Below are 21,429 nucleotides of genomic sequence, written 5' to 3'. Positions count from 1 at the left end.
GGTTTGTCCTTTCTTGCTACTGTTCTCACTCATTTTCACTACAAATTTTAATTGTGTATTCATGTATATTGTATGTGTTTATATGTTGTTGATTGCTTTTTACGAGTGAAAAATAAATGAAATTTTGAATTGAATCTAGCATGGTGGATATTTTTTTCTCTCACAAAAGTTCAATAAAATGGACCTTTACATCTTTCTAACAGAGTGTGGGTCTCATATCAGAGGAGACTGACAATTTATTGAGTGTAAGGTACAATGGCAAAGGATACTGATGCTGTCTGGTAGTCTACAGATTTCAAACTCAATCTCGGGTCTGCAATCCAGTAGGAGACGAGAAGACGAGTCTTGGCTGAGGAGTTTACTGGCAAGGGTCTGAGGGCTAAGTCTATCTTTGGGTTCCAGAAGATGTAATGTTATACACTGTAAATATAATTAAACAATAATAAAACAAGAGATACATAATGAAAAAAAAAAAACATCCACAACAAAAACTAGGGGGTGTCTCATATAGCTACTGATATAGCAGTACTTACACTGAAATATGAAGTGTTGAAATGCTAGCGAAAGTGTTTTCTTGACATATTTAAAACCATTACTATAATTTTTAATGCTTTTATTAATGAAGGATTAATAAAGGATGAAATATGTGTTAAAAAACAGCTGCTTGATTCTTACAAATTCATTAATTTAGTAGTATCTTTACTAGTACTATTTATCTGGAATAATATTGCATATCAAATTTGATTAGCCATTTAGGAAATAAGAGAAAAACTCTCAACTAAGTTCAGTACAGTCCTTTGTAAAACTCTGCTATAAAAAAAACTTTTTGTGTTGCAGTCTATGAAAATATGGAGCAAATTTTGATGCATTACCTGAAAATTATAAGTATTTTTCACATAAGGTTCAAATAGTCTAGGAGATAGGGGGCTTTATTCAGAATTTTTGGTGGGGAAGGTTTGACAAGCTTATCCGGGGTAAAATTGTGCGCTGATTCCAAAAATGTCACTCTTATTGACCGTACTCACGCCATATTGGCCATTTTGGCAAATTTTTGACCAAAAATGACAATTTTGACCACTCTTTGAAAAATGGTCCCTTAACAGAATGCTTTTGTAGCCACATGCAATCAGAAGGGTCTATTTTAAGTAAAAATGCACCCAGATTCCAGATAAAGTGGTTTCATTTGCCAAATCACAAGAGAAGTGGTCATTTTGGCCATAATTTGGCCAAAAATGACAATTTTCATGATTTTTTTGCCCGTAATGTGTTACAAATATTTATCAGAGCTACGATCGGATGTTTTTAGAAATCCACATTTATTTTCAAAATGTGCGCTGGATCATACCCATCAACCTCATGTAATTTATTCTGTCAGTTTTGACCTATGAGGGTCATTTGGCGTACTTTAGACATAACTGACCATTCGCGCAGTTTTGCATTATTAACTGTTCAAATAGGCAGGAAATTGAGGACTTCAGTGTGTTTTATCTTCTTCCCTTATAAAATGAGAATGCATTTAAATGTCTTTCTTGTGTAGAATTTTATGCTGATTCCAAATATATCGGTCTTAATGACCCTATTTAACAGCTTAAGGTCATTTTGACCACTTATGGCCCTTAAAATGACCAATGACATCAGTTCAATTTATCCAAAAATACTTTGAATGTTACCAGAATGGTTACAAGGGCATACTGTGACACCTAACATTGGTGTATTAATCCTTTAAATTGAACATCTCAAATGTATTTTGACCTCATGCAATTTATTCCATCAGTTTTGACCTATGAGGGTCATTTGGCGTACTTTAGACATAACTGACCATTCACGCAGTTTTGCATAATAAACTGCACATATAGGCAGGAATTTGAGGTCTTCAGCATGTTTTATCTTCTTCCCATATAAAATTGAAATGCATTCAAAAGTTCATCTTGTTTAAATTTGATGCTAATTCCAAATATATCAGTCCTAATGACCCTATTCAACAGCTTAAGGTCATTTTGGCCACTTATGGCCCTTAAAATGGCCAATAACATCAGTTCAATTTATCCAAAAATACTTCGAATGTTACCAGAATCTTAACAAGGGTGTGCTGTGACACCCAACACCGGTGAATGAATCCTTAAAATTGAGCATCCCCAAAGTTGACTACCTTGGTCATTTTGGCCACCTTGACCCCCGGCCAGCCCTGCTCATTGTGTCTGTTAATTCAGGTTATATGGAACATGGTGAGGAGAAATTTTGGATTGCGTTAATATTAGCATCAATTATTGTGAAATGAGGAAGTTTGAAAGCTTCTTGGTGGAAATCAATGAAACGATTCCACACAGACCAGTGTTATTGGCATAACTTTTGGACCCTGTGGTCATTTTGACGTTTCCCTCAATATTGACCAGTGACCATGGACCCTAGGAATCTTCAATTAGTGGAGGGATCAGCTAAGAGAGAGACCATACATGCTTTGATGAGTCAAAAAGGGCTCAAATGTTGGTCAGTATCATTATCAGCATGAGCTACCAATAATCGGTGAAGAGTGTTGATAATTGTGATAAAATCCTTTACATCGAGCATACATAAGGTTGTTTGACCATGCACTGTGGTCATTTATATGATTTTAGCCACCTTGACCACACAGAAAATGATTATGGAAACCTCACATATATGGGGCAGCAAATTCAGGAATGAGACATTTTAGCATCATTAACATGTTATGTTAAGACATTTTTCTAGATTAATGTAGCTTAGTGATTCCAAATATCTTAGTCTTAATGACCATTTATGAGCTAGTGGTCGCTTTTGGTCCCGAGAATGACCAATAACATTTGCATGTATCAAAAAGGATTCAAATTCTGTTGTCGCTCTGTATTGTTAATAAGATGTATTATATCAATTATTGATTTCAATATGATATGACTAATAGTACATAATCAAAATTTTGAAACCATTTTGGCCATTTTGACTATTTATCGCATGTATGACTTTTGTATAAAAAAAACATGACAGGAGCAATTGTGGAAATGCGTTCAATCCCTTTCGATTGGAAATATTACAAGCTCACCTTGAGTAAAAAAATTGTGCCAAATACCTCACCACTGTCTAATGTGGCCCAAGTGGTCATTGTATGGTCATTGAGTAGCCATAACATTATTCCCTCCTTTTTAATTTAAATTATACAGATAACTATATTCTAGAGGAAGGCACTAATCCTCAATTCAAAGGTGCGTCATTACAAAGCTATTGGTCAAAGTGAATTTCACGAATAGATGTGACCATGATGCATATTTATTACCTTTTTCATTTTGTATAATGTTCCACAAACCTCACATTGGCATGATTGGTAAAGTTGAAATTGGAGAACTTGCCCTAAATTGTTAAAGAGTGACCGAAAATCGGCACAGAGAATAATTTCAAATAGAGAATCTGTTTTATTACCCAGTACGTCTTCAAAAGAATTAAGGGTAAATTTGCTGCTCACCAATCATGCCAATGTGATGTTTGTGAACCATTTTGCTTTGCAATGATTCTCAGTACAATTTGACTTTAAAGAAGGAAAACAATGCTGGCTATTTAGGAACATACAGTGATCAAAGGGGCCACAGTAGACAGTCATAAGATATTTGGCACAATTTTTACTCAAGGTGAGCCTTTGATATTTCCCATCAAAAGGGATTGAACGCATTTCATCATGTTCATAGACCTACAATTGCTGCTAAGTCATGTTTATAAATTCACACATTGGATAAACGGTCAAAGTAGCCAAAATTGTCACATTTTGATTATGTACTATTAGTAATATCATATTGAATTAAATAATTTGTCACTGATTATGATTGATACAACAAATCTTACAAAAATATAGAGCAACAACATTGGAATACTTTTGATACATGTAATTGTCATTGCTAATTGTAGGGACCAAAAGTGACCAAAATGACCACTTAGTAGTCATTAAGACTGATATATTTGAAATCATTGTATTAATCTGGTTCAGAAAGTTTTTGTAATATATCCTATCTAACATTAAATGATGCTAACAATATCTCATTCTTGAATTCCTTTCCATGAATTACAAAATGGTCAATGTGCCTAAATCATGAAAATGACCAAAGTGAATGGTAAAACAACCTTATGTATACTTGATGTAAAGGTTTTTATCACATTCATTAAACTCTTGATTATTGGTGTAGTAGCTCACGCTGAAAATAATATTAAGCAACATTTGAGCCCTTTTTAAATCAAATAATGTGTGGTCACTAGAAATTATTGAGGAAAAGTGATCAAAATGACCACGAAGTCCAATAGTTCGGCCAATAACACTCGTTTATATGGAATCATTGCATTGATTTTCACCCAAAAACTTTCAAACTTTTCCCATTTAACAATTATTTGATGCTAATATTAACACAATCCTGAATTGTCTCCTAACAATGTTCACTATAGGCTGATTTAGTATACACATTGGGCAGGGACAATGTGGCCAAAATGACCAAGGTGGTCAAAATATTTTTGGGACACTCAATTTAAATGATAAATATACCAGTGTTAGGTGTCACAGCACACCCTTGTAACGATTATATTAACATTCAAAGTATTTTTGGATAAATTGAAGTATTGAACAGATGGTATTGGTCATTTGGGGGGCCAAAAGTGGCCAAAATGACCATAATCTGTTAAATGGGGTCATTAAGACTGACATATTGGGAATCAGCATGAAATTCTACACAAGAACGACCTATGCATCATTCCCATTTGATAAAGGAGGAAGATAAAGCACACTGAAGACCTCAAACTCCTGCCGATTAGCACATTTATTATGCAAAATTGCACGAATTGTCAGTTACCCAAAATGACCCTCATAGGTCAAAAGTCAAAACTAATGATATAAATTACATGAGGTCAAAATACTTTTGAAATGTTCATTTTAAAGGATTAATACACCAATGTTAGATGTCACAGCACACCCTGGTAACGATTCTGGTAACATTGAGGTATTTTTGGATAAATTGAACTGATGTTATTGGTCATTTTTAAGGCCATAAGTGGCCAAAATGACCATAAGGTGTTCAATAGGGTCATTAAGACTGATATATTTAGAATCAGCATAATATTCTATACAAATTGGACCTTTCAATGCATTCCCATTTTATAAGGGAAGGAGATAAAACACGCTGAAGATCTCAAATTCCTGCCTATGTGCAGTTTATTATATGCAAAACTGCGTGAATGGTCAGTTATGTCTAAAGTACCCCAAATGACCCTCATAGTTCAAAACTGATGGAATAAATTACATGAGGTCAAAATAATTTTGAGATGTTCAAAAGGATTAACACACACCAATGTTAGGTGTCGCAACACACCCTTGTAACGATTCTGGTAACGTTCGAAGTATTTGGGGGTAAAATGAACGATGTCATTGGTCATTTTAAGGACCATAAGTGGCCAAAATAACCATAAGCTATTGAATAGTGTCATTAAGACTCATATATTTGGAATCAGCATAAAATTCTACACAAGATGGATTGTTGTACGCATTTGCATTTTATATGGGAAGAAGATAAAACACGCTATAAGTCCTCAAATTCCTGCCTACATGTATATGTGCACTTTATTATGCATAACTGCGTGAATGGTCAGTTATGTATAAAGTACCCCCAATGGCCCTCATAGGTCAAAACTCAAAACTGATGGAATAAATTACAAAAGGTCAAAACACTTTGTGAGATGTTCAATTTAAAGGATTAACACACCAATATTAGGTGTCGCAGCACACCTTGTAATGGTTCTGGTAACGTTCAAAGTATTTGGGGGTAAAATGAACTGATGTCATTGGCCATTTTAAGGGCCATAAGTGGTCAAAATGACCACAAGCTATTAAATAGGGTTATTATGACTGATATATTTGGAATCAGCATAAAATTCTACACCAGAAAGACATTTAAATGCATTCTCATTATATAAGGGAAGAAGATAAAACACGCTGAAGTCCTCAATTTCCTGCCTATTTGAACAGTTAGTAATGCAAACTGCGCGAATGTTCAGTTATGTCTAAAGTACCCAAAATGACCCTCATAGGTCAAAACTGACAGAATAAATTACATGGGGTTGATGGTTATGATCCAGCGCATATTTTGAAAATAAATGTGGATTTCTAAAAACATCCAGTCGTAGCTCTGATAAATATTTGTAACACATTACGGACAAAAAAATCATGAAAATTGTCATGACCACTTCTCTTGTGATTTGGCAAATGAAACCACTTTATCTGGAATCTGGGTGCATTTTTACTTAAGACAGACCCTTCTGATTGCATGTGGCTACAAAAGCATTCTGTTTAGGGACAATTTTTCAAAGAGTGGTCAAAATTGTCATTTTTGGTCAAAAATTTGCCAAAATGGCCAAAATGGCGTGAGTACGGTCAATAAGAGTGACATTTTTGGAATCAGCGCACAATTTTACCCCGGATAAGCTTGTCAAACCTTCCCCACCAAAAATTCTGAATAAAGCCCCCAATCTCCTAGACTAAAAGCTCTTACAATGAATGCTGAACAAATCTAATCGAATACCTTATCGGTTGCGCTGGCACCACAGAATTCTTCATAGTCGATGAGCTGTGTCACCGATGGATTGTCACCACACAAAACACATGTTGGTTTTTTAGGTCTTAGTTTGATAGTCCTGTATGTACCATCTAAACCATCAAATACCAATAGCTTCTGAGAGTATGACGCTGGTGAATTCAGTCAAGGAACATGATTTTACCATGCAATATATATGAGAAAGTGTTTCCCTCTCGCAATGATTAACTCTCCTTACCTGTCTCTGCATGACATTGAATATCATCACTTCTGAAATTTCTTTTATCATCCTAAAAAACAAATTCAACAATAACTCTTTTCCTCCTTTTTTCTATAAATCAAAACAAATTTAATCATAGTTGATTTCAAAGAGCATCGTTTTGATTTTCAAAAATTCATTTCTTGACTTACACTGCCTTTTTGGTCTCTGGAGACAGTGTTCAGGTACCCAGATTTCTCCTGAGTCTCTGACCCACAAGAGAATATGTAAACAAGTTGAAGACTGAATTCTGAAATTCTCATTTGGTTAAAGTACCCAATGGCTTAACCAAGTTCATTGGAAAAGGATACTGCCAATATCAGCAGCCAATTTAATGGCTTCTAATGCTTGTATACAACCAATGATTCCAGGAACTGAAATGAATAAAGGGAAGAAAGAAATAATGTAATATTGATTTTCATTCCTCTACGAATTTCACAATGAAATACAATTTACCTTCTGAATTATATATTACATTACCAATTCTAAGGGGTAAATATAAGGTTGACTCAATGGTGCCTTAACATTGCCTAAGTCACAAATCTCCTTGCTGATTGTATATTTTAAGTCATGTACTATTTACTCCATTTGTCAAGGGTAATGGAATAAAAAGTCATAATTTGGCAATAATGTGTCATCAAATCTTCGAACAATTTCCCCTCTCTATTTTTTACTTTTATCTTATTAATTTTTTGGTTGTTGGTTCCATCCAGACCAAGTTCATGTCAATCCATGTTAAGCTTCAAAATATGCAAAAATTTAATATACAAGAGTTCATCAATGTAAATTGACATTTTGAGAAAACAGAAGAGGAGGGGGTTATAACTCACCTACTCCTAATACACCACCTTCAGAGCAGTTGGTGACCGTCTCCGCTGGGGGAGGTTTGGGGTACAAACAACGGTAACATGGACCCCCTTCATGGTTATATACAGTGAGCTGGAAAGGGGAAAGAGACAATCATCATTAAAGTCAGATACTTGTCAGCAATCATGGGAAATTTAACCCATAATGGAATTACTTTTACAAGGAACATTCCTTCATAGTGCTTTATATTTGCAATACTTTGTATTGCAACCACTTTGTATTGTAAACAAGAAGAAAAATTGAAATTGCAAGTGGTTCTTTTTCTTCGTTTCCCCTTCCCCTTCCTCTTTCTCCTATAATTTCTATCACTAAATTCATGATCTAAAAATGATGTACAATAATGTACAATTACAATTACTTTTCGATTAAACTACTTTTTTTTTCAATTACAATTACCAATTACTTTAATTCAATTACAATTAAAATTTCAATTACTTTCTACAAAAGTAATAAATGAAATTAATTTGTATCTTGTATAAATGTACTAACGTTAGTACCACCTATTTCAACATAATTCTAAGTTACAGAGAAACTGACAAGATGAAGGTTTATGTTAAAGAGCACGGATTCTGTTTTTTGTTACACTCTTTGATGCTGCAGCAGTTGACATGAAAAAGGTCATGAAATTCCATCATAAATTAAGTAAGTTTATTGTACAGTGTAAAAGTAATTGAATTTAATTAAAAGTAATTGGCAATAATTGAAGTGAATTACATTTTTTTTCAAATACAATTACAATTAAATTTACTCAAAAAATGTAATTAATTACGTAATTGATCAATTACCTTATAATTGAGCCCAACCCTGTCCTTGGCTAATAATGTCTGCAACAATCCACCAATTTTGAATGCCGAGACAGCTAATTAATCTGGACAAGATGTATTGTTATAAATTACAGGTATTTCCAGAACTTTAATCAAAAACCTAGTGTCAACAAAAATACAATCCACCTTCCAAGAAAGTTAAAGTATCTCTTCCTTTTAAAGCTTACCTGTCCCTCAAACCTGAGAGCACTTCCGGAGATCAATGGCTTCCCTGACAGCACACATGCATCATTCAGTAGATACCTTGTAGCAACATTGTCTGTACAGTCCAATACCATATCATATGTGTAACAAAGACAGTCAAGGAATAATAATCTTCTCATTGCCATTACTTACTATATATAGTATCCTTTCTATGAAACGGTGCTCATGTGATAAAAGATAAATTTTCATTATATTTCAAAAGGCATTATCAATATTTGCAATGAGCATGCACAGCTCTACCTCTGCTGAATAATCTGTCACTATACTTTCTCCAAAATACCCTGGCATATTTGTATACTATAAAAATATTGAAGGAATTTGTCACTTAAAACCTCATTCTTTACATTATATTATTGGTATAACAGTAATTACTGTGAGATTAGCTTTATCTTCTAAGTGTTTACAATTTAATTACACTTTGAAAACATTACATAATTTTTGTATGGCACACATTTGCAATAGAATATTTCTATTCATCTTATTCATCTTTGTTCGAGACACAGTGTAACAAAGCTAAACAAAAACTTCTGTAATATTATAGTGTTTGGACTTTATAAAAAAAACTTGAATAATTTCAATAAACATGCATCACCACTTGTCAAAAAGATATTTTCTTAAAATTTATTTGGGGGGGATGGGTCCTAAAACTTGTGACATGGTATTTGGCAGTAAGCTTTTCAATACTTTGGTCTAGTTTTCCCCCGTAACATTTATTTTTACTGTGACTTAGTATAATGAATGGTACAGAGTGTTGTTGGTGAGCTTTAAGGTACAGTATGTCTGAACAAGCTCTGGGGTGTCTCATGAAAAGGATATTGTCTGATGATGTCCATAGCATTGTTTCTGTCTAGCTGCACTTGGTAGGCTTGACATTGCACCGATGAATTGAGGCTGGGGATATTAAGAATAAAAATGATGTTCAATCATTTCTCACTTCCTATATTCTTATTTGGGGCAGTTAGAAATACAAAAAGTAATGTTAATCCTACAAGCTAGCTGTGATTAAACTTGCACCCAAGATCAACAAGAAAATCTGGTACGGAAAATGGATTTCAGAGCCATTTTTCTAACATCCCTTCTGACATATTGTTATAAAGTCTGAATAGGACCAATCCACTCATCTAACTGATGATAATGGTAATGTGGCAGGGATCTGAAACCTGTAGTATCTGGTTTAATTCAAAGAACAAAATACTAGACCTCATTCCCTTTACAGAGTGATTCAAAAGATTTCAGACACACCTTTCAGACGTACCTTGTAATATTTGAGAGACCACCCTTCCTTCCTTACCAAAGTACATCATTGCAGATTGGAACTATCCAGTCCAGAGACCAACACACCAGTGGTGTAGTGCCTTGATACTCGGCCTTGGCCTCCGGCTTATTTTTACCATGCCTTGGCCTTGAGGGTTTGGGCCTTGAATACAACACTGCAACACACCTTACTAGTGTCTACAAAGTGATCTTTACACCTACTTTTTAACACTAGACTTGATAGATTCTGACTTGGACCATCCTACTCTCTGCTCTGTATGGAGGATCTGTCTGTGAAGGTTACTCAGTTCTACATCATCGTAGTCCACAACTCCGAGTCGACCTGGAATTTAAAAGTCAATTCAGTATTCAATGATACTAATAATTAATGAATATCATTCATACCATAACTTTAATTGTAACCGAGACCATTCCAAACAAGACTGATAGTCAAATGTTTGAAGAAGAAAGAAAAATGAGGGGAAAAATATCAAGGAACTTGTTTTCATCATTCAAACCTTATTTTACATGACTTGACTGATACATACCAATACCAGCAGCAGCAAGATAGACAGCAGCTGGGCATCCAAGACCACCAGCACCAATGATCAATGCTGAAGAATTAGCAATCTGCAGCTGACCTGGAGGTTGAATAGAAAAATATAAAATGAGTAAAAGACTGTGTACATCTCTGTGAAATTCATACAAAAAAATGTAAAATTATAAATTTTCACAAATAAAAATCCATTATGTATTTGAGAGAGGAAGACATGAATTCCAGTATTGGCTAGCACGAACGGTGACCCTTTCTTATGCTAATGAGAAATCCACACTTTTTCTGATTTAACACAATGTGAGTGCATTTTCTGTCAATCCTGATCAAACTTGCAAAAATTTTGAATTTTCAATTCATATGCTTGTGAAAAAAAAAAAGTTTAATCTATAAACTTTAGCTGATGGGAATAAAAAATTATTGAGAATCTGCTTAATAAACCATGAAGGTTACTAGAAAAAAAATGTGAACTTTATTAGATGAAAATAATTTGGACAAAACAAAAAGGGCTTTGGGATTACTTCTTCATGTACAGGACAACTTTTTCTTCCTACATATCTGCTGGTTTTTAACAGGTTTGAAATTTCAGTTTTCACAGCAATAACATTCTTTCTAAAATGGTAATGAAATTTTATGTAGCTAGTCATTTCATTGTCCTCTTGCCTCTTGATAGCAATTGCATTACATTATATTTTTAAATATAGGGGGTGCAGATGATAAAGATTTAGCTACATCAAATGGATGTTCAAAGGATGATTCTCAAAATATAAATGCTGTATGTGTCCCTTGTGCATTTGCCTGGACCTGCCACTGAAATTGGTATATACACTGTACAAGCTGGAATATCTGCTTTGTGTTACAAATCTTACAATAACATCCAACTTGTTCTGATTTTTTTTTCTGTTTTCATATAGCTGATGTTGTTTCAAAAGATTTTTAGATATCTAACCTTTGACTCCTAGTTCTGGTAGTATGAGTTGTCTGCTGTATCTCTTGATGCTAGCATTATCCAGATTGGAGACGTTTGAACTCTTTTCAGCCAACATGCCATTGCTTGAATCATGCTCTGTCTTAGCTTTCATCTAGATAATAAAAACAACATTTACAAACCCAAAATAACAAATACAATGTTCAATTGCTACAAATTAATCTATTTTTTCATAGCAAGACCCTTTTGTAAATCATTCATTTTTTGTGTATGCAATCTGTCTGGTATTAAAAAGCATGCATAATTCTACTACCAAAATCAGGCATTGGCTTCCACTTTTGCGATCTATCATTGTGTATGGTTACTGTTAGCGCTGGACCAGCCATTTTACAGTACCGTAATGGGAAATAATGAAAACTATCAGTATTGATAAAATGATTACCCAGAACAGACGGTAAATGTTGTCAAAAAAGTACTTGATACAAGCACAAACTATAGGGGCACTCACATACATTGGCGACAATGCCCCCTTTTTCAATTAGATACTTTTTCTGCATCCTATTCTCATTGCGCTGTGAGCAAAATCTGTATGGTTGGATGCCACAATGCCTCTGTCTCGAGGTCTCTGCCTGATCACTGCCACTACTTCCAATACTAGTTCTCAAGACCTGCATTTTACACTTCATGGTCAGTTCCTTGAAGACTAATTAACTTTCATAGCAAGTTCAAATCATAAAAATGTCAAAATCTTTAGGTTAATTTTGCTTATTTTCAGAGAACTAAATTGAGCTCAATCAGCTAAAACTCGGCCACAAGTTAATGGATATCAGGGACAGCTCTATTTCAACTTCAATCTTGATGTCATCATTTAACAGTTAGACTTAGACTTTGTCTTCACTGTAGTGTCAATAAAGACTGAATTTATATTAATACAGCAGCTTTTGTCTTTGCCTTTACAAGTCTGATGCTTGTAAAAAAAATGTGAGCAATACGTCTGATGCAGAAGACTATGCACACTTGCAGAGAGGCTGCAATTAGCAGCAAAGCAGCCACTGACAATTCACTTTGCCTTTGGTCTTGTGTTTACAGTTTTTGTTGTTTATATGACTAGGATTCACTGCTGGTTTATCGTAACAAAAAATTCAACCAGACAATTGTTGCCACCAGTAATTGGTTGCAAATGTCAGAGCACGTCTCTCAATTACATTTCAAGGTTAATAGGGTCTAGGCCTGGTAATAATAAAATAATACACCCACCGCTTTTCCGAATATCACAATTGGGAATGGATGTAGATCTAGGACTAGATTAGCCGGAGGCTCCTAGATTCGCCAAGAGATTGCCTCTGGCAGTCTCACCTGCATTACATGATTCAATATAGCAGCAGTGCTGACTTTAAAAACTACTATCAAATAATTATTCACAAAAAACACCATTCATATAAAGACACAATACGACATTCATTGACCATAAATGACATTTGACCTTGATCATGTGATCTAAGACTTGTTAGTGATACTTGATGTCCATAATTCATAAACTATATCTATAAACTTTGAAAGTTGTGACAGCAACTTAATAATTACCCCCAACATGGCCAAAGTTTGACCTTGGTCATGTGACCTGAAACTTGCACAGGATGTTCAGTGATACTTTATTACACTTATGTCCAAGTTTTAAGAACTAGACCAATACAATTTCAGAGTTATGATGGTAATTCAACAAATACCCCAAAATGGCCAAAGTTCATTGACCTTAAATGACCTTGGACATGTGACCTGAAACTCGCACAGGATGTTCAGTGATACTTGATTACTCTTATGTCCAAGTTTTATAATCAGATCCATAAAATCATAAAGTTATGATGGTAATTCAACAAATATTCCCAACCTGGCCAAAGTTCATTGACCCTAAATGACCTTTGACCTTGGTCATGAGACTTGAAACTCAGGCAGGATGTTTAGGGAATATTGGATGGCCTTGAGTGGGATGCATACAAATATTGTACAAGCTGAAGAACAATATTAAATGAGTCGAAGACAAATCTAATATTGTTCTTCAGCGAGTATCAATATTCGTACGCATCCCACAAAAATTGGTCATCCAATATTATTATCATTTAGCTACCCCCACAGAGCTAAACATAAATAAAGCAAAAAAAATATATATATTTACCATTTTATATCAATCCTGTAAATCATGAGCATGGCGACTGAGTATTGTCATGTTTTTAAAAAGAAATCTCTGTAAAGATGCGCTTGCATATAGTGCAAGTGCGTTTGAATTCAATAAACTGACGCAATCTCGTTCCTTTGCCACACCTGGCAACTAATACGCAATGCAATTTTAATGTGACGTAACAATAGCTTCATGCGCGCAATCATTCAGTAACCAATGATAATCTTGTCATGTGACCTGAAACTCGCACAGGATGTTCATTGAAGAGTCTGGATGCATGCGTGTGTGGATGTCGGACTTATCTTTTTGGCTCTTGAGATATATTTGAAAAATCTTCTAAATTTGCACTTGGAATATATACTGCTATCTTCAAGAAAGGTAGCAGGAAGGATGCTAGTAACCACCGGCCCATTAGTCTCATGTCTGTGGTGGTGAAAGTTGTGGAATCCATTCTGAGAGATGACTTTGTCAAGCACAGGAGTTATTCAGCAGCTATTTTGTGAAGCTCAACATGGATTTGTACCTGGCCGTTCATGTACAACACAATTGATTTGCCAGCTTGAAGATCGGACCAAAAGTATTGATTGTGGTGATCCTGTTGACGTGATATACTTGGACTTCAGAAAAGCCTTTGACTCTGTTCCACACACCAGAATTATAAGAAAAAATGAATCGTTTGGAATACGTGATCCGCTTTTTAACATGGGTCAAGGCCTTCCTTTCTCATCGTGTACAGTGTATTGTTTTTGACGATCTTAAATCAGATTGGACACAAGTACTTAGTGGCATACTGCAGGGTAGTGTGCTCTGGCCAACCCTCTTTGTTATGTATGTAAATGATCTGCAGACGTTACTTCAAGCTCTACACTATTTTATACTGACAACGCTAAGATTTATGCCAGAGTACGAAACTCTGACTGTAGTCAATCACTGCAAGACGATTTGAATGGCATTGAGAAATGGTCACTCTCATGGCAGCTGCCTCTGATAAATGTAAGACTCCTCATATAGGAAATAACAATATGCATCCTTCATACTCTATGGAGAATCATTCACTGGTTGATGTCAACTGTGAAAGGGATCTTGGTGTTCCTCTTGATAGTGAACTCACATTTCATCAACATGTATCTGCATCTATCCAGAAAGCTAACCAATGTTGGGCATCATCAAACGTGCATTTGTGAACATTAAACCGGATATATTTCTGCCTCTTTACAAGGCTCTTGTTCGACCACACTTGGAAGTATTGTAGTGTTGTGTGGAGTCCTAGATTCATCACTGATGATAAAAGGATTGAATCTGTTCAAAGTAGAGCAACAAGACTATTTCCAGGATTTAGCTCCTTACAGTATATCTTGTTAAACTGAATCTGTACTCCTTACATTACCGCAGAGAACAAGGGGACATGATACAAGTATTTGAAATATTGCATGGTATAGACAGAGTCGACCCAGAATCCCTCTTCATGAGGTCCCAGTACCAGGGAACAAGAGGTCATCCCTTCAAACTTTTCATGACTCACTGTCGGTTGAACACCCGCAGCAGATTTTTCAGTAAAAGAGTGATCCAATCTTGGAATAGTTTGCCTGTATGTCCTCCAGCATCAACTCATTTAAAAACAGATTAGATTCTTTTTGGTCAAGGTGAAGCAAACATTTTGAAATTGTCTCGACATCCACGCTTGCACTGTTCTTGTTAGACTTCTTATTATGCATCAAGTGTTTATGACCGCAGATCTACAGGACTACCTACCCTCCCATACAGATGACGATGATTGTGGGCGGAGCAAAATATTCATTTCGTCCAACATAGGCATACGTTAGAAATCAGTTTTAATATTTTGTCTCTTTGAAACAACCTCGCAAGACGTCAAAAAATATATGCACCTCTGAAACCCTGCATCTAAATAATAATCATATTTGATTACCCTACGGCCAAGTTTCATGAACTAGGTCCATATACTTTCTAAGCTATGTTATGATGACATTTCAAAAACTTAACCTTACGTTAAGATTTCGATATTGACTCATCCAACATGGTTTTAGTTCATTGACCCTAAATGACCTGACCTTGGTCATGTGACCTAAAACTCGGGCAGGATTTTCAGTAATACTTGATTAACCATATGTCCAAGTTTCATGAACCATGTCCATACTATACTTTCTAAGTTATGCTGTCATTTCAAAAACTTAAGCTATGGTTAAGATTTGATGTTGACGCCGCTGCCGCCGTCGCCGGAAAAGAGGTGCCTATATAGTCTCACTCTACTATGCAGGTGATACAAAAATCATTCACTACGTGTGCTTACTCTCCACGGAGCCAGGGATTGCGTCCCATTCATGTACACACATCGTCGTTATTCCCACATAATTAAAAGCCTCCTCAAAATCCCATCTTCTAGATCTAGCCCTAAGTTAATGAAGTTATGTAAATGGGCTACAACTTGATTCCCCCCCTTGGAGGCAATCAACTACTCTTTCCACGAAAATCAATATCAAGATCAATGCTAAAAAGCCCGCTTCAACAAGCCTGTCTATAGTGTGTGAGATTTAGCACCAAGTTTTCATGATTCTTAACCCGTTTCCTGATTGCGAATATTCAGAAAGCTATCGGTAGGCATTGACCTAGACAGGAATAACCGTCGTTTCTGGGGATTTATTTAACAATTTTTTTAATTTTACTATCATCCCAATGTATTGGTGAGTGGAGCCAATGCAGATTTGCGGAACAACCAAAATACAGTGACTGAAGCTTTTGGTGATCTAGCATTGACCTTGAATTTTAATGTGATTGTGGGATTTGCTGTTTCCGTTATGACATTCACGAATAATTACTGCTGGGAAATTTGCCTGAAGTCTGCCGGTGAGAAACTGCTTTAGGCCTAGCGCCGAATTCTTTAGGTGTGCAGCTCAGTTCAGGCCTTAACCCAAGGAGCTTTGGCCCGCTTTGCGGGCCGGAGCCCAGGACTTGTCCGTGTAATACTAGGCGAACATATGCTCTCCAAAATGGGGTAGAATGGGGTCGCAATAGAACTCCAAATAAAAGGGGAAAAGATAAATTATGCACTTACCTCGATTATATGGATGAAGGTCTATCGTGAGACACCCATGGGTTCATTTCATCTCGCGTGCGAAGGAATATCAAATGCATGCGACACATGCAAATCTTTCATGGGCTTTTGCCCAAATAAAAGATTATAACACTAAAGTTAGAATTTCACATTGTGCATTGTGCTATGACACTTCCCGAACCATATGGATCCTTTGGTGACTTCTCTTAGCAGTTTGTTAAAAAAAATAATGTATATTTTCTTGATCTTCACGTAGATGCCCTTTGATCAGCGACAAAATTAATTTTGGCCTGAAGATGGCGCGCGATATTTTGCCGGTGTGTTTGTTTGTTTGAAGCTTGTACTGCTAGCTGCATTCTAGGCGCTCAGCATTATTTACTTGCTCATTCAGTCCACTTTCATCATCATCTTGTCAAAAGATGGCGAACTTCATAAGTATACACGAGATGCAGATTTTTTTTTGTACAATATCCTATTATGCGCCGACGACTTTAATTGAGACTGATAGGAAAAATTCGCATTTTGATTGTTGTTTGCGTAATTTCCAACGCAGTATTCGGACGGACGGAGTATCTTGGCTGAAATTTGTTGGTAAGCGTTAACAAATCATTTTTATAAATAATTTCAAATATATTTTTAAAATTTAGTTGATAGATGAAAGTTATGTAGTGAATAAATGTAGGTTTTGGCGCGTTTTATTCACTCATATTCGTGTGAATGAAAACGTAAAAATTCGTTGTCAAATCATATGCGTTGTGCGAGGTTAGTAGTAGTACTAGTAGCTAACCTCGCATGCATGTGTGAGTGATCGTGTAAGAGTAGACACAGAATCCTGACATCGAGGCACAAACTGGACCCTCAAAAAAGGGAAAAGTTAGACCTCTGTCGTGTTCGCTCTCGATCAGCCATTTTTTTTTCAATATTGACAGGAGAACAAACAAGACAGAACTTTTCCTTTTTTGTCTGAATTCTGATTTTTTAGGGTCCAGTTTGTGCCTCGATGTCAGGTGTCTCACGATAGACCATCCATATAATCGAAGCAAGTACATAATTTATATTTTCCCCTTTATTATTTTTGAGTGCTATTGCGACCCCATTCTACACCATTTTGGAGAGCATATGTCCACCTCGTATTACACGGATGAGTCATGGGCTCTGGCCCGCAGAGCGGGCGGGAGCTCCCTGGGTTACTCAGGACTTAAGACCAAAAGCTTCAGTCTCTGTATTTTGGTTGTTCCGCTGAACTGCGTTGGCTCACTCACCAATACATAGACTGAAGAGCTTGGAGGCCCGTACGTACAGACAACGTATTAGCAGTAACGTTAGATCTAACATTCGGCGGAAACCCGATTTTCCTATTGTTTTTTTGTACATAAAATGTCACATTATGAAAAAGAAATCACATGCATATTTACGAAAAAATGTTAAAAATTCAGAAATATCGTACCTTAGACCGCAGTTACCGCTAATTCCTTTCAAATGATGATCGAAACATCGTCATCTTCGATCCTTTCGTTGGTCAACATAGGTTGTCATCTTTGATGACGTCATCATCCTTACAGACGTATTTACCAGTCGCTATACAGTGCGTATCAAAAAAAAAGTTTACACTTAGAAAAAATCCTGTAAAATTATACATTTGTAATATCCTGAAGATTTTTCCACATTTTAACATTGGTACAGATCCATTTAAGCAAATGACGATGTAACTGTCGAAAAATATTTCCGCTTGAGTGAGCACCACTTACTTTTGAAAAGTTAGTGAAAAATGATTTGCGCAGAACTTTGAAATAGTTATGCGAATAAAAGTAGACCTTAATCGTGAAGAACACGTTGAATTTAGCTAGTAAAATTGATTTGAAGATATCTTTTACCTTTTTAACTTGTTTCCTTGCCCAAAACACTTCGAAGAGTGCATTGCGCCCCACCCCACTCCCCCACACACCGAGGCCATCGTGACGATATTTGCTTTACACTGAGCTGTGATTTACATAAAATGGCTTAGGCTTGATTTTCAATTTGTTAATCATTGTCAAGCTTGGAAAAAGTATGGAGAAACAAGTATTAAATGATAAATAAAATGTAAACCCACTTTAAATGATAAAAACTTAGTGAAAAAATGCTGGAGATGTCTGATATAAACTTTTGTTCAGATTTTGCTATGTCCTCAGATCCAGCTGGCACAAAAAGGGTAGAGGTTGTGCTTACTAAGTGTTGAAATTTCAATTTGGGTGGCAAAATTGTTACAAAATGCTTGAATGTATCCATTTATTACAATTGACAAAAAGTGCAGTGGGAAATGTATGAGAAATGGTTCGCAGGGTAAGTTTGATTTCGCCCTTTCCCCTTGACACAGCATGAAAACGAGCATTTCTGCGCAAACAGATTTCTGCAAGCTTTACAAAAATGGACAGTGCTCACTCAGGTGTAACATTTTGTCAAAACTTTTACTTTCATTGGATAGATGAGACCCAAACCCAAGATCTTATGTGAAAAAATTACCCACATGTTGTACATTTTTTAATTCCCAGGGCTTTTTCAAAGTGTAAACTTTTTTTTTATACGCACTGTATATCGCGATTTATGCCGCTGCTTTGCGCCCGGGGGGGGGGGGGGGGCACTCAGTATATAATGCATAGTGGGTGTGTGCCGCGGAGGGGACCCCCATTTTTACACTCAAATTTCTGTTCCAGGGCATAGCATTTTCATCTTATTAAGAAAAAGAACTAAGAAAGCCGCTCCGAAGCATAGCATTTTCTTCTTATCGAGAGAAAAGAAGAAATCCGCTCCAAAGGCAAAGCTTCGCATGTTTTTCGTTATGCCGTTCCGGTCGCATTGATCCGCCACAACGAGCTGCAATTTTGGTGAAAGGCGGCCGCTGAGCGCTGTCCGACCATCGCCTCTGCGCGAGCGCACCCAGCGCCCATGCCGCTGGGCTAGCTGCATATACACGTATGCCCGTTCCATAGGGATGCACACGCAAGTGACCCGTTCCAAGAACCCCCGTTTTCACAAACATTTGTCGTTCCGAAGCCCGTTCCGAGGACCCTCCTTTTCACAATAAGCCCGCTCCAAGCCAGGCCCCCGTTTTTTGTCTCGCCTGCGGAACATACCCACTACTTTTTTGGTCAAGTGCCCCCCCGGGCTTTGCGCTTGTAGATGTGCGTGCGTTCGGAGCTTGTCGCTCGCATTGATTGGCCAGGATATCGAAAATTTAATCGGAAAGCCTTGATAAAAGCACAACTCGTTGACGGCTGCAAATTGATGCAGAGGTTCGAGGTACGAGCCCTGGTCACGTCTTTCGGATGGTGACGTAAAAGGTCGGTCCCAGACGTAAATAATCATATCTGATTGATACACGTCTGACAAAACTCAAATACACACACACACACACGCCATTTTTCCCTCTCCGGCAGAAAATTCAAAAAATAAGGAATAACCCGGGGAATAACTCATCGGTAACGTATATTTTCGATATTTTATAGAACTTACATAGTATCAAAAGAAAGATTAGAGTCTAACAAAAATAGTGGGCCTTCGCGTTCAAGATAGGCCTAATTAGTAATAATTTTTAAAAATGTCATTTTTAGAATCTGGACAAAACCCGTCCTCCGAATTGCCGACCAGATTACACATGCAGGCTCGCACTAACACACTACCGTCGGTGAATGGGGATTATAGTAAAATGTCAGAAATTGTTGAATAAATCCCCAGAAACGACGGTTATTCCTGTCTACTCAGGACTCAGCTCAGACGAGGCCGAGGGCCATCTTCTTCATACCATACCCTGCGTATATTTCAACACATGGGACTAAGAGTAAGACTAAAAAGTTACGGAAAAACTTAATTTTTTGGAACTAGGCCTACTTCAATCATATTTTACCGATTCCAATTCATATTTTTCAAGTTGTAGCCTCAGTCGAGAATTCTCCTCCTTCAGCACTTGGAATTCATTTTGATGGTTTAATTCCATTTCTAATGAAAATTGTAATACAGCTACAGCGGCATGCCCAGCAAAAATGCCAAAACATTATTTATGTAGCACATGGGAATTAGTCTGCTTATTCGAGACGTAATTTAATAAATAAATATTAATTTGTTATGTGCTGGCGAACATTTGCTCAAATAGTGATCTGAATATGCAAACTAAAGAGTATGACGCCTGCAGTAACAGGAAGAAGATATTATGTGTGCCATCTCGCTCATTCCCAATACCCAAATGTTAATCAAAGTTTTCAGATAGGGTCTGTTTCTGCAGACTAATCACTAACTGCATGAATTTCATTTCTCATTTATAAATAACAGCAATCATTATGGAAAAAATACAATTCACACTACTTTGAAATAAAACATTAAAATACCTTCGTGAAAGCAGTTGAATAATAAAACTTAATGATTAACTTAAAATAAAAGCTGTCATGTGGAGGAAACCTTTTGAAAGCACAGCTTGTGTTGTTGTTGTTGTTGTCTTATAGCCTACGGCGCGTATCTTTCAGTAGTGAATATTTGCGCCAGCATAATTTGCAGTAATTTTTATATAACTTTATCTGTACTTAAATCAATTCAATTCAGTAAAAAGAAGGTATAGCGCTGCATTATTTGCGAAATTTTGGGAGAATCACAACAGACTGTCATCACAAATCACTTAACCACTTTAGATGTTAAACAGGTTCCCTTTAGCATATGTAAAATGGTATCATGACATTGTTCATAATAACATAT

General features: G+C 36.3%; 1 protein-coding gene across 1 annotated transcript in view; it reads right to left on the bottom strand.

Moving 5' to 3' along the window:
- LOC129265998 (adenylyltransferase and sulfurtransferase MOCS3-like) overlaps positions 1-20,752 on the bottom strand; it is a 28,806-nt gene extending 8,054 nt beyond the window's left edge. The window contains exons 1-10 of the mRNA XM_064101954.1: positions 20,591-20,752; positions 11,483-11,615; positions 10,529-10,621; positions 10,203-10,323; positions 9,543-9,617; positions 8,690-8,807; positions 7,662-7,770; positions 7,143-7,205; positions 6,561-6,724; positions 270-420 (exon numbers count right to left, since the gene is read on the bottom strand). Coding sequence (XP_063958024.1) covers positions 270-420; positions 6,561-6,724; positions 7,143-7,205; positions 7,662-7,770; positions 8,690-8,807; positions 9,543-9,617; positions 10,203-10,323; positions 10,529-10,621; positions 11,483-11,615; positions 20,591-20,680 — 1,117 coding nt within the window. The 5' untranslated portion in view covers positions 20,681-20,752. The remainder of the gene's footprint in view (positions 1-269; positions 421-6,560; positions 6,725-7,142; positions 7,206-7,661; positions 7,771-8,689; positions 8,808-9,542; positions 9,618-10,202; positions 10,324-10,528; positions 10,622-11,482; positions 11,616-20,590) is intronic.
- Between the last annotated feature and the right edge of the window lie 677 nt (positions 20,753-21,429).

This window comes from Lytechinus pictus, chromosome 7, assembly GCF_037042905.1.
Source record: "Lytechinus pictus isolate F3 Inbred chromosome 7, Lp3.0, whole genome shotgun sequence".
Classification (NCBI taxonomy): Eukaryota; Metazoa; Echinodermata; class Echinoidea; order Temnopleuroida; family Toxopneustidae; genus Lytechinus; species Lytechinus pictus.
This window is presented reverse-complemented; position numbering and strand designations above follow the sequence as displayed.